The sequence below is a fragment of the Heloderma suspectum genome, chromosome 2, assembly GCF_057233095.1.
Source record: "Heloderma suspectum isolate Gila_16-S chromosome 2, 16-S_ref, whole genome shotgun sequence".
NCBI classification, from domain to species: domain Eukaryota; kingdom Metazoa; phylum Chordata; class Lepidosauria; order Squamata; family Helodermatidae; genus Heloderma; species Heloderma suspectum.
In genome coordinates this window covers 366,481,644-366,495,778 of record NC_139459.1, presented here as the reverse complement: position 1 = coordinate 366,495,778, position 14,135 = coordinate 366,481,644, and the positions used below count along the sequence as shown (strand labels likewise).

Here is a 14,135-nt window from a genome sequence, read left to right as displayed (position 1 = left end):
CAGCAACTGCAAACACCAAGTAGGCTCAGGCCGTTTAACTCTGAACCAAGATGATGCTGGCCTGGCTCTGCCACCAACCTTGTCGGCTCCAAGATGGCTCCCCTGTCCCAGGGGTGACAAGACAAAACACCCACTGGCTGACCAGTTCCATTCAGCAAGAAGAGAAAATATCCAGCACAGAAGAGAGACGTCATTGCCGAGGGGAAGCCCCAAGCCGACGTGGTGCAATGCAAGGTGTTTCCCCGGCCCTGCCTGGAGAGATGCAGAGAACGGATCCTGCTGCTTGCGCAACTAGGGGTTAAAGGGGCCCAACTAGATAGAGGCCAAGGGAGGAAGGGGAGTGGGGGAGTGGGGGAGGGGGGGGCCGTGCCCGCCACAGGAAATGCATCCCCCCCCAAAAAAAAGGCCCTTCCTGTCCCGCCTTCTTCCTCCAGAGGAAAGAGGCCTTTCAGCTTCCTCCAGGTGTTGCATCGATGCCCCCTGGGTGGGATCAGGTGAGGACCGCCCCGCCCGCCTGGTGCTTTGGGGCGAAGGGTTCCCTGGGCTGGAGGGCAGGAGAGGGAGGGGGGATGCCCAAATTCAGCCTCATCGTGTTGGAGGGGGATCTGATTTCGTGCTATGGAGGGGAGCTGGACTCTCCCCCCCGTCACCCCACAGGGAGGCGATCTCTGCGGCTGATCCACTTGGGGCTCCCGCCACAGTCTCAGGGAGCACCCCTCTTTCCTCCGCTCAGCAGAGCAGGAGCCCCCTTTGACTTGGCAAATGGGAGGGGGAGATTTAGAGGAGGACTGCGACACTGAGTCAGCTTATCAAACTGCTTAAACTCCTCTGCGTTGATTAAAATCCTTCCCCCGTTAATCGAGCACTGCTCCCCCCTCCGCAAATGTGGGTCCCCCGATGCAATTCTGCCTGTGGCTGAGACGCTGCCCTCGTTCTCTGCTGGGTTGGCCGGACTGACAAAAGCAACCAAAGGTGGGCGGAGGGGGACGAGGTGCCACACAAGGCCAGCCTTGCCATCCGGCAGCTGGTTTGGGGACGCCTGAAAGGGCAGAACTTTTTTAAATTACTACTGACATTTTACTACTGGAGGGCAACAGCGGGACACTTGTGGAATTTTTTGCCAAAGGTGGCAAAAGATCTTGGACCTGCCTTGTGATGCCAGTCTTAAGACAAGGAGGAGGCTGATACTGAATGAATGAATGAATAAATAATACGGGATGGGGGGAATAAAAAGGAATGAAAAAGAGGTGCTAAACATTCTGAGCAGGAAAAAAGTAAACCTCAACAGAGCACAACTGGTGAATCCCGGGTTCTGTGGGGCACAAAACTGCTGGTCTCCTCAAAAACAGGATGTCCTATGAGAATGTTTGTTCTGTTCCAGTAAAGCAGGTCCTAGCTATGATCATAAGAAATGGAGCCTCCATCTGCTGAGGCAGTATACCTCACAAAACCAAGGAGAAATATTATGGGTCTTTAAATTATTTAATGTAAAACGAAGTCTGTCTAAACAAAAGAAAAATGTATGTATTCCTCAGAATTTCTAGCTTCTATGCATATGTGAATTCTTTTGGTTAACACATTGACCCTTAAAAATCAGATAACTAATCAACAAAGATTTCTTTTAAGGACATTTAGTGTAACAGAGGCTTAAGGAGAAGATGGCAGCAGCAGAAGGTGCCACGGAGAGCATGTGTGGCTGGGGGCGTGAATGAATAACAGATGAGGCCTCAAAAGAAGGCAAAGAGATGGAATGTTCTTTTAGGGGGATGAATGATTAGAGAAAGATCTGTGTGGGAGGAGCAGAAGAGACATCTTCTGACTCTCAAGCAAATAAAGAACTTTGGTCAGTAGCTCTCTGGTGAAGGATCCTCCCCAAGTCTCTAGTTTCTCTTTGAGTCTTGGCATTCTCCTGATTTTCCTTCTGTTGCAAGAACTGCTCGCTAGGTGGAATCCTGCACATTTCATCTCGTCTTGACAGTATAACAATTCTTTAGCAGAACCGTGTCCTGCCTTTACAGAGCCTTAATAGGACCACTTGGCCCAGATACAGAAGAGGAAAGAGTTTCCTTGGCCCCCTTGAAGGTTTTTTGGAACGCGGATCAAAGATGGAGAATCAAAACTCAAGTGGCCCTAAAGGAAGAAGAGACCTTGATGCCATTCAGACCATGTGCAGTGGGGATTTCTGGGAAAGAACGGTGCAGAAGGACCTGGGTGAGGATATGGTGCAGCTCCAGCGTTTCAGGCAGTTCTGCTACCAGAAGGCTGAGGTCCCCCGAGAGGTTTGCAACCAACTCCACACTCTTTCCCATGACTGGCTGAAGCCAGAGAGACACACGAAACAGCAAATCCTGGACCTGGTGATCCTGGAGCAGTTCCTAACCATCTTGCCTGTGGAGATGGCGAGCTGGGTGAGAGAGTGTGGAGCGGAGACCAGCTCCCAGGCGGTGGCCCTGGCAGAAGGCTTCCTCCTGAGCCAGGCAGAGGACAGGAAGCCAGAAGAGCAGCAGGTGAGAGCGTTTCATCCCGGGGGTCAGGATGAACGTCCCATACTTCGCCCCCAACATTTTTGCTTCTCTCATTTCTTTTCTAATTATTCCCATGCCTTGGATCCTGATTGCTGTTTCAGGTACAGAGTCTGTTTACAGAATTGGGGCCTGATTTCCCTGCAGCTAACAAGGCTCCATCAGACACCAGACAGAGCCCCCCACAAATGGGAATTAGGCAGGAGGGTGATGGATGTGCTGCCTTACAAGGTAAGCATTAATTTGGGATGGGTGTATTTCAACCTGGTCTCACTCTCTGGAGTATGGAAGTGGTCCTTGGTCTGCTTCCCACACCCTCCACTTAATTTTCTGGGGGAAGATACGGTTCAATTCAAAACATTGACTGAGATCTCATGACGTCACAACCCTTCATGGGTAAGAAACCATGGTGGATTATCTGGGGGAAGATGCAATTCAATTCAAAACATTGACTGGAGTCACATGACATGACATGACAACCCATCATGGATAAGAAACCACGGTGGATTATCATGTTGTCCAAACCTGGACTGTTTCCCACAGGGTGGTTTGTTTGGGGGCAACAGACCACCCTGAGAACCCATGGCTTGTTTGTAGGGGTTGTTTTGTCCATGATGATTTGGCGTGTCATCCACACCCAGCAGAGCCATGCTATTGTGGGTTGACACGATTCGGTACAGAACTACTCGGCAAGAGCAGCAGAAATGCCTACCACTTTTCCCAGTGGTGCCCACCCATGCTGCCTCAAGCCCCCCTCGCCAGTGACAGCCCCTCCAACAATGCCCAAATGGCACTTTGGAGGGGTTGTCACTAGCTCAACAACCCCCACATTTTTTTAAAAATACAGCCCCTGACATTTTCACAAATATAGCCATAATATTGGGGGGGGGGGTTTGCTGGAATTTGCACAGGTGTGTTTGTAATTTAATTTTTGTTTAAATTGGATGTTCACAGTTGCTCACATTTGCAACTGTCAAATATACGTAGCCTTGTCTTGTCAATGCCCTTGTATGTTTCAGCTGTCAAAGGGAAAGAATTGTGGGATAAAGCGTACAAGGTAATTGTCAAGAAGAGACTGCATATAGGGTAGTTTGACAGCTGTTGACTGTGACAGGTCGGGGGAAAAGGGAAAAGATTGTCCACTTAGCAGGGTGATCCCCAGGGTTTTACATCTTGAGCTGAGACTTGTGGGTGCCCTGTTTCCATTCTGCACTTCCCGAGTCTCCAGCGAGTCCTTTTAAGAGAGATCTAGGGTCGACCCCATTTTCTCAGCTCTCATTTGCAGTAACCCCAGTGGAGGGGAGAGCTGTGAAAATGGGGTGGACCCTAAATTGCTCTTAGAAGGATTTGCTGGAGACTCAGGGAAGCATGGAATGGAAGCAGGGCACCCCCAAATGTCAGCTCAATGCTTAAAACCCTGGGGATCTCTTAGCTAAGTGGCCCATCATCTCCCCTTTTCCTGACCTGATAACAGAGGTCGAACTACCCTATATGCAGTCTCCTCTTGTCAATTCCCTTGTATGTTTCATAAGAACATAAGAAGAGCCCTGCTAGACCAAACCAAGGGTCCATCTAGTCCAGCATTCTGTTCACACACTGGCCAACCAGCTGTCGACCAGCAACCCACAAGCAGGACACACGTGCCACAGCACCCTCCTGCCCATGTTCCCCAGCAACTGGTGTACATAGGCTCACTGCCTCTGATACTGGAGGTAGCACAGAGACTAATAGCCTTTGATAGCCTTCTCCTCCAGGCATGTATCTCACCCCCTCTTAAAGCCGTCCAGATTGGTGGCCATTGCTATATCTTGTGGTGTAGCGATGGCCTTCATTGTCATACTGCACTTTGTTCCCTTTGACAGCTGAAACATACAAGGGCATCGACAAGACAAGGCTATATATATTTCATAGCCACAAGTGCACACTTGTGCAACTGTGAAATGCTGACATAACAAATAATTTTTTAAATGTGCAAACACATTCACGCAAATTCCTGCAGCCAAAAAAATATATATTATGGCCTTTTGCGCAAAAATTGGGGGCTGAAAAAAGAATTTTTTAAAAGCTTGGGAACAAAAATGGGGTTGCGATCTGAGAAAGGTGGGGGACAAGACAGGCAGACAAGATAGGTTTGCTGTGCAACCTGGGATACTGGGTGGAGGACTGAGGGGGAAGGAAGGACAGAACAACCCAATGTATGCCTGATCATCTGCTGTGGCATGTGAACTCAGCCTATGTTTAATTTTCAACACTTGGAGACTTCATACGTTAAAACCAACAGTTTGATTTGCGTCCAAAAACCCAAGTGGAGAAATATGCATTTTTTGCCAACTGAACTATCAAAATGCAAATTAAAGATAAGACATCTTGTAATGCCCAGAGGTACTTAGACTTGCCTCACTTGCAGTGCAATTCTATGCATTTGACTGGGAAGTAGGTCCTTTAATAAATTTAATAATAAATAAATAAAATAAATCGCCCATCTGGCTGGTCAACCAGCCACTCTGGGCGATGTACAGCATAGAATAAAACTATTTAAAACAATAAAATTCTACAATAAAAACATTTTCTAAAATACCCTAACCCACCCCAAATGCCTGCCTGAACAACCACATTTTTAATGCACGACGGAAGCTCATTAAAGAGGGGGCATGGCAGAGTTCCCTAGGGAGGGAGTTCCACAGAGTGGGGGCCACCACAGAAAAGGCCCTCTCCCTCGTCCCCACCAGTCTAGCTGTCCTGGCTGATGGGACAGGGAGAAGGCCATCCGAGGCTGATCTTGTTAAGCGGCCTGTCTGGTGCTGCTGGAGGCGCTCCTTAAGATAGGCTGGGCCGGAACCATATAGGGTTTTAAAGGTCAAAACCAACACCTTGAATTTGGCCCAGAAAACAACTGGTAACCAGTGCAACTCCTTCAGCACTGGAGTGATGTGATCTCGTCGGTGGCTGCCTTTAATCAGGCGAGCCGCCGCGTTCTGTACCAGCTGCAGCTTCCGAACCGTCTTCAAGGGTAACCCCACGTAGAGCGCATTACAGTAGTCTAAACGAGAGGAGACCAGGGCATGTACGGCCGATGGGAGCAGATGGTCGGGAAGGAAGGGGCGCAGCCGCCGTATCAGATGGAGTTGATACAGCGCTGTCCGGCTCACAGCTGACACCTGAGCCTCCATGGACAGCTAGGAGTCCAAAATGACCCCCAGGCTGCAGACCTGGTCTTTCAAGGGTAGTCGTACCCCATTCAACACCAGGTCAACATCCCCCAGCCTCCTCTTGTCTCCCACCAAAAGTACCTCAGTCTTGTCAGGGTTCAGCTTCAGCTTATTCCTCCCCATCCAGCCACTCACCGTCTCCAGACATTTGGACAGGGATTCTACGGCCAACCTTGGTGAAGATTTGAATGAGAGGTAGAGCTGCGTGTCATCCGCATATTGATGACACTGCACCCCAAACCTCCTGATGATAGCCCCCAGCGGCTTCACATAGATGTTAAATAGCATCAGGGAGAGGATGGAACCCTGTGGCACCCCACAAGTGAGTGGCCACCAGTCTGAAACCTCCTCTCCCAGTGCTACCCTCTGGTACCTGCCAGAGACGAAGGACTGGAACCACCGCAGTACAGTGTCTCCAATGCCCAACCCCTCCAGGCATTCCAGGAGGATACCGTGGTCAACTGTATCGAAAGCCGCTGAGAGGTCGAGGAGAACAAGGAAGGAGCATTCACCCCTATCCAGAGCCCTCCTCATATCATCTACCAAGGCGACCAAGGCCGTTTCTGTCCCATGCCCAAGCCTGAAGCCCGACTGAAATGGGTCTAGATAATCAGTTTCTTCCAAGTGTGCCTTCAACTGCATAGCCACCACCCGCTCAATCACCTTGCCCCAAAATGGCAGATTCGAGACTGGGCGAAAGTTGTTCAGAACTTGAGGATCCAAGGAGGGCTTCTTTAAGAGCGGTCTTATCACTGCCTCCTTGAGGGCTGATGGCATCACTCCCTCCTCAAGGGAGGCGTTCATCACCGCCCTGATCCCCTCACCCAGTCTCTCTCTGCAGCCCATAATGAGCCAAGATGGGCAAGGATCAAGTAAGCAGGTGGTCGGCCTTACAGATGAAAGCACCTTGTCCACTTCATCAGGAGGAAGAAGCTGGAACCGATCCCACAAAACCCGTTTGCCACAGGACGCCTCTTGCTCTGGGTAACAGACCTGGCATTGCAGAACAGCAAACAAAGGCCAGAAGATGGGGTCACGCCTCCCCCAGCCATCCTTTGGCTCTGGACAGGCCCGGAGCAGGGGACAGATACTACACATCTCTCCCTTGTTCCCCTTACCTGGCATGGCCTGCCCCTAGCGCTCTGCCAGTGCCTGCCACCCAGCCTCGGTATGTTCTGGCCCCCAACGCTCCCCCCACTGCCTCCATCAGGTGGACACATGCCCCCTCGCTCCCGCCTATCAGGCAGGCTACCCACCCCTAAAACCACAACAAAATCCCCCAGGAAAAAAACAAAAAACAATTAAAAATCCCCTTAAAAATAATGCCAGGCAGGAGTCCACAGGGAAGGCCTGGTGGTGGTGGTGGTGGTGGCGGCAGCAGCAGGCCCGGCAGCAGCAGGCACGCCTTTTTCCAGGCGGTGGTGGCTTCTCCTGCAGGCCCTGGCTCTCCCAGGCCACCTCAGCCAGCCAGCTTATGTAGCCCCTCCAGGGAGGGGCAGGTGGAAGCAGCACAGCTGGCTCGGTACCTGGGGGCCTGGTCCTGCAGGGACTGGCATTCTGCCAGGCAGAAGTCTGCAGGGAAGGCCTGGTGGCGGCGGTGACAGCAGCAGGCCCAGCAGCAGGCCTCTTCCCCGGTGGTGGCGGCTTCTCCTGCAGGTCCTATTGTTTTCAAGGGATTTAATTCCCAGGAGTTTAAGAGGGTGATCTCAACCTCTGACACAAACATGTGTTACTCACTTCCCATCACCTTTGTTTTCTGCAGGGGCTGGAATGACACCGGCAATAAGTTCTCAGCCATCTCTTTTTCTTTGTGACGGAGTGGAACTGAATCAGGTAGGCAGAAAGATCCCTGAGAACACAGGCAGGGAGCAGCCTGGGTGCCTCCGTCCCCTGCTCACCTCCCAGGGCCAGAATCTCTATCTCTCCTTCTGTTTGCTTCTAGCAAAGCTAGGATCCTACAGAGAGCCCTGCTGGATGGGACCAAAGGCCCCTCTAGTCCAGCATCCTGTTTCTCACAGTGGCTGACCAGATGCCTCTTGGGAAGCCCGCCAGCAGGACAGGAGGGCCACAGCCATTTCCTGCTGTTATTCCCCCAGCAACTGGTTTTCACAGCAAGCAAGTTTCAATCCTGCAGGATAATACCCAGGCACCTCACTTCATGTTATCCTTGAGAATGAAGCATTTTCTTTTTTCATGCAGGCTCTGGTGACTTTTGAGGAGGTTGCTGTGTGTTTCACGGAGGAGGAGTGGGCACTGCTGGATCCTGACCAGAGAGCCCTGCACAGGCAAATCACGGAGGAGACCTGTGGGATTGTGGCCTCTCTCGGTAAGGCTCCCTGTTTGCCTGATTAATGAAAATGTTGGCCTCCAAATGCAGTATAGCATTGAGGAAGATAATATTACAATTTTGGGACACATTTCCTATATTTAAATAAGATACATTATGTTACCTTAAAATCATCAAATTATAAAACATTTTAAGACGACAGCTTAAAGACACTGGCCTCAAATATGATAGCAGAGGGTGGTTGGTGAACACGAGACTGGGTCTGGAGAAGAAATACTTTTAAAACTGGAAGCTTACTTAAAGAACATAACTTAAAACAATCATGGCTCCTACTATTTACCAAGAGTGAAAAACTGGGGGAGCTTCTCTTAGCTCCGTCATGCAGGGAAGGTAGGAAGGGAAAGACTTCCTTCTAGGCAAAGAAAGGAGATATGGTAGGAGGAGTGTTATTTAACATCTACTGTATATGAAGCTGCTGGGAGCTTTATTATTTTTCATTAGGGGATTTGGAGCCAAGTGCCATCAGTATGCTGATGACACACAACTCAGTTTTGCTGTGACATCTGAATCAGAAGAGGCTGTGCCAGTCCTGAATCAGTGCCTACACTCAGTAAGGGGCTGGAGGAGGGCCAATAAACTGAAACTGAATCCTGGCAAGCCCTGTGGGTGAGTGGTTCCCAAGTCCAGGAGATAGGCTCATTGCCTGTTCTGGATGGGGTTGCACTCCCTCTGAAAGATCAGGTCTGTAGTTTGGCGGTACTCCTAGATCCATCACTGTTGCTGGACGCCCAAGTGGCCATGGTAGCTCGGAGTGCCTTTTACCAGCTTCACCTGGTTCACCAGTTGCAACCTCTCCTGGACAGGGATAGCTTGACCACGGTGGTACAGACATTAGTCATCTCAAGACTAGATTACTGCAATGCGCTCGATGTGGGGCTTCCCTTACGGCTGCTCCGGAAGCTGGATTTAGTGCAGAATGCAGCAGCTTGGCTGTTGTTGGGAGCTGCCCCTTTTCAGCATGCAAGTCCTTTGCTGAGGGAACTGCACTGGCTGCCTATTCGCTACCGGGCCAGATTTAATTAGGGGTGCCGGCACTGCCTGGCAGACTCCAAAGCCTTTCTGGTCCAGGGAAAGGCTCTGGAGAAGCAGGAATGCTCTGAGCATGTGCGAACTCTCACACATGCACAGCTGGGAAATTGAAGGGGCTAAGCTGCCAGGAGCTCCAGCCTAGTAGGGCCACAACAGTGCTAGCAGCACCCAGCCGCTGCGGAGAAGTTTGGCAAGAAGTTTATTTTTAAAGGTAAAGGCCAGGGGGAGGGGGAGCGTGAGAGAAGGGCGGTAAACGGAGAGCCCCTGGGTAAGATCACTGCTGTTACTTTGCCCATCTTGGATTCATTAAAGTGACCATGGCTGCCAAGTGTTATTTGATTTCTGCAGTACCTGTCCTACAACAAGCAGCTTAACAACAACCCTGCGAGGTCAACTAGGCTGAGAGTGGGAAACTAGCCCAGAAACACACAGTACATTTCATTTCTCATCTGAAAGCAGAACCCAGGTTTTCATAGTCAAAATCAAATTGATTGTACCACACCAGCAGTCAGTTATTGCCAGTCAACAGAGGCAGTTACGCACGTGCTAAGAACTACATCTCATCTGTTTTCAGTTCTTCCTTGTATCAAAATCAGTAATTGAAATGCTCCATTATTTGGGGTTTCATTGCTAACCCAGCCTTTTGCTGATTTCTTTTATTCATTCCAGAAGTTGACAGGTGTAAAATGGAGAATAAGAGAGCACTGTGTAGGATGTCACCGATAAAAGGCAGAGGTAAAGATTACAAAGAGCAGAGAAGGAAAACTGAAGTAAATTGGAATAGGAGGGAGAATTCCTTTGCTTCTCAGGGCAGTGGCCACCATGATATCACAATCCAAGAAGAAATACATAAAAGACAGGAAAAGAATAGGTGCCATATGCATGGGAAAACGTTCAATTCTGAAGCAAACAATACAGCTTATTGCGAAATTCACACACTGAAGAAACCACGTCAATGTCTGGAGTCTGGAAAACGCTTTAGTAAGAAGATGCATCTCATTTGTCGTCAAAAAACAGGGGAGAACCCGTATAATTGTTTGGAGTATGGAAAGAGCTTCTATCAACAGTTAAATCAAACTTCTCATCTAAGAATTCACACAGGGGAGAAACCATATAATTGTTTGGAGTGTGGAAAGGCCTTCAGTCAGAAGATAACTCTCACTCAGCAACAAACAAGTCACAGAATAAAAAAACCATATCACTGCTTAAAGTGTGTAAGGATCTTCAGTAATAAGCATACTCTCAATCGGCACCAAAGAATCCACAAAGGGGAGAAATCATATCATTGTTTTGAGTGTGGAAAGCGCTTCTGTCAGAAGAGTAATCACACTTCTCATCAGAGAAGCCACACAGGGGAGAAACCACATCATTGTTTGGAGTGTGGAAAGTGCTTCAAGCACAGGGCAACTTTGACTTCTCATCAGAGAACCCACACAGGGGAGAAACCATATAATTGTTTGGAGTGTGGAAAGAGCTTCACTGAGAGGAAAACTCTTACTTGTCATCAAAGTACTCACACAGGGGAGAAGCCATATCATTGTTTGGGGTGTGGAAAGAGCTTCAGTCAAAAGAAGTATGTAATTAATCATCAAAGAACTCACACAGGGGAGAAACCATATAATTGTCTGGAGTGTGGAAAGTGCTTCAGGCATAGGGGAACTTTCACTTCTCATCAAAGAACTCATACAGGAGAGAAGCCATATCATTGTTTGGAGTGTGGAAAGAGCTTCACTGAGAGGAAAACTCTTAGTTGTCATCAAAGTACTCACACAGGGGAGAAACCATATCATTGTCTGGAGTGTGGAAAGAGCTTCAGCCAGAACAGATATCTCAGTTCTCATCAAAGAACTCACACAGGGGAGAAACCATATAATTGTCTGGAGTGTGGAAAGAGCTTCACTGAGAAGAAAACTCTTACATCTCATGAAAGAACTCACACAAGAGAGAAACCATATCATTGTTTGGAGTGTGGAAAGACCTTCAGTCATAAGAAAACTCTCACTCAACATAAAAGAACTCACACAGGAGAGAAACCATATCATTGTTTGGAGTGTGGAAAGAGCTTCAGTCAGAAGATACATCTCACTAATCATCAAAGAATTCACACAGGGGAAAAACCGTATCATTGTTCAGAGTGTGGAAAGAACTTCAGTCAGAAGACACAACTTATTTCTCATCAAAGAACCCACACAGGGGAGAAACCATATAAATGCTTTGAATGTGAAAAGAGTTTCAGTAAGAGGATAACTCTCACTCAGCATCAAAGAATTCACACAGGGGAGCAGCAATATCATTGTTTGGAGTGTGGAAAGAGCTTCAGTAACAATCAGAATCTCACTTCTCATCAAAGAACTCACAGAGGGGAGAAACCATAGAAATACTTTTGAGTATGGAATAAGATTAATTTGCAGCCAACCCATATTTCACATTGGAGGACCCATGTAGGAGATATACTGTGTAAAGGGATGACAACCAAGGTGTCTCTTGGTGCACTACAGCTAAGACAAGAAAGAGACTTCAATAAAGCATATTTCCCCTTGTATCAGTACATAGTGAAATACAACAGTGTGCAAACCATTAACATTCTCCGAATATGGGGGGGGGGGGAATGTATTTTCTCAGTTACATGCATAATTTCTTTAGCATTAAGAACAAAAAATTACATACTCCCATACCGAATAAATATGTGCTATTAGCAAAACCAAGACAATGCTTCATTAAAGGGGGAAGGTATTGTTCCCTTGGGTAAGGCAAATAGAAAAAAATATTCCTGCATGATAAACCTCAAAATGTTATTGCTTATAAAAATGACACCTTGAGCTAATTATTTGAGCCTTGGCTTTTAAGATCATAAGAACAAAGAAGAGCCATGCTGGATCAGACCAAGGGTCCATCTAGTCCAGCCTTCTGTTTGTCCACAGGAAACCCACGAGCAGGACATGAGTGCAAAAGCCCTCCCCCCCATGTTCCCCAGCAGCTACAGTACATAGGGCTACTGTCTCTGATACTGGAATCTACTTGATTACGTCTACAATTATGCCAAATCTCAAACCAGTATGATAAGAATTGCTACAGATACAGCAATTCGAATGTGCTTACAATTGACACAGTGACTAGGTTTGCACGATACAACAACCCAATGCGGGTGAGCAGCCAGCGTGGGTTGTCATGTCATCCAAACCCAGACCGCTTCCCTCAGGGTTGCTTATTATTGAGCAATAAGCTACCCCAACAACCTATAGCTTGTTCTTGGTGTTGTTTTACCCATGATGGGTGGTCATGTCATCCGAACCCCGATGACAATTTGATTGTGGGTTGTTGCAGACCAACTCGGCAAGAGCAGCAAAAAATGATGCTGCTTCTCTCCTTGTGTGAGCAATCTTGGCTCCTGAAGTCTACCTAGCATCCGATTTCGCCCACCATCTGTGCTGACTTTCCCGGGCGTAAGCACTATTGAAGACAATTTTACGTCTGAGCAGACATGTATAGCAAAAGCCAATATATTCCCCTCTCCCATGCTGACTCCCAGGAGTATATACGTACATCTCCTCAGAAGTAAATCACATTGTCTCCAATGGTGCTTATTCCCGGGAAAGTCAGCACGGGAGAGGAGCATATATTGGCTTTCAGGAATTGGGAATTGCTTTTGGGGGGAGAGGGGCCATATCAATTTGTGGCCAGCGCTAATACAAAGCTCAGAAGGGCATTCGAGGGTTGACGGCTTTCCTTGGAGAACCCAAGGAGAGGCAGGTACCTCCCTCGCCTCCCGCTCTTTTGTGGCTGCACTTGCTGGCACCTTCGTTGCTCCTGTGAGCCAGCCGGGGGTGATCTGCCCAGCGACCCTGAAGAAACTGGTTCTCCTGCCAAAGTCAGCTGGGTCCTCAAGTCGCCCTCCCTTGCCCCTGGACTGCACAGTTTTCCAAGCAACAGTTCCCGAGGATAATCAATCCTCTAACGAAAAAGAGGGGGCAAGGTTGCCCCCTTGGAGGCTGATGCCTCCCATGTCAGTGGGGTGGTGGATCCGCTCCAGGGTTCAGTCAGAACGCCAAAGGAGCTGCCCAGGGCGCAGGACAGGAGCTGCCCCCACCTCCAAGGGAGCTGCCCGGGGCGCGGGACAGCGGCTGCCCCCACCTCCAAGGGAGCTGCCCGGGGCGCGGGACAGCGGCTGCCCCCACCTCCAAGGGAGCTGCCCGGGGCGCGGGACAGCGGCTGCCCCCACCTCCAAGGGAGCTGCCCGGGGCGCGGGACAGCGGCTGCCCCCACCTCCAAGGGAGCTGCCCGGGGCGCGGGACAGCGGCTGCCCCCACCTCCAAGGGAGCTGCCCGGGGCGCGGGACAGCGGCTGCCCCCACCTCCAAGGGAGCTGCCCGGGGCGCGGGACAGCGGCTGCCCCCATCTCCAAGGGAGCTGCCCGGGGCGCGGGACAGCGGCTGCCCCCACCTCCAAGGGAGCTGCCCGGGGCGCGGGACAGCGGCTGCCCCCACCTCCAAGGGAGCTGCCCGGGGCGCGGGACAGCGGCTGCCCCCACCTCCAAGGGAGCTGCCCGGGGCGCGGGACAGCGGCTGCCCCCACCTCCAAGGGAGCTGCCCGGGGCGCGGGACAGCGGCTGCCCCCACCTCCAAGGGAGCTGCCCGGGGTCCTGGGGATTCACCCAGGTTACTGGACAGGTTACTGTACAGCAGAGACACAAACCGGTACCCAGAGAGCCGGGAGGGGGGCGGGAAGGAGCGAGAGCCCTTCGGAGAGGGGCGGGATGAGGGAAGCAAGCAGCCGGGGCAGGCGAAGAAGGAAGCGGCGCGCGAATTCAAGGCCCAGGAGGACACGGAAGGGTTTCCCGTGTTTACCAGAAAACACAAGCACGGGCCGGGCCGGGCCGGGGGAGAGGCGGCGGCAAAGCGAAAGCTGATCCTGAACTAAAACTCCCGACCGGTGAAACGCGCGGAGCCCCTCGGGCGCAAGCCCCGCGACGTTTCAGTCCCCCGGGCGGGGCGGACTTGCGGAAGCCGCCGAGACCTTCGGAGCCTCCCGG

The 14,135-nt window shown here is 50.3% G+C and overlaps 1 protein-coding gene across 2 annotated transcripts; it reads left to right on the top strand.

Moving 5' to 3' along the window:
* The first annotated feature begins 341 nt into the window (after positions 1–341).
* On the top strand, positions 342–14,048 carry LOC146355896 (uncharacterized). 2 transcript variants are annotated; one of them, XM_084830714.1, is made up of 6 exons: positions 342–494; positions 2,019–2,507; positions 2,627–2,753; positions 7,494–7,564; positions 7,931–8,057; positions 9,777–14,048. In XM_084830714.1, the coding sequence occupies exons 1-6, from the start codon at positions 474–476 to the stop codon at positions 11,480–11,482; spliced, it is 2,541 nt and encodes an 846-aa protein (XP_084686840.1). In that variant the 5' UTR covers positions 342–473; the 3' UTR covers positions 11,483–14,048. The 2 variants fall into 2 exon arrangements, with proteins under 2 accessions (XP_084686840.1, XP_084686841.1); XM_084830715.1 differs by lacking the exon at positions 2,627–2,753.
* Positions 14,049–14,135: the final 87 nt, after the last annotated feature.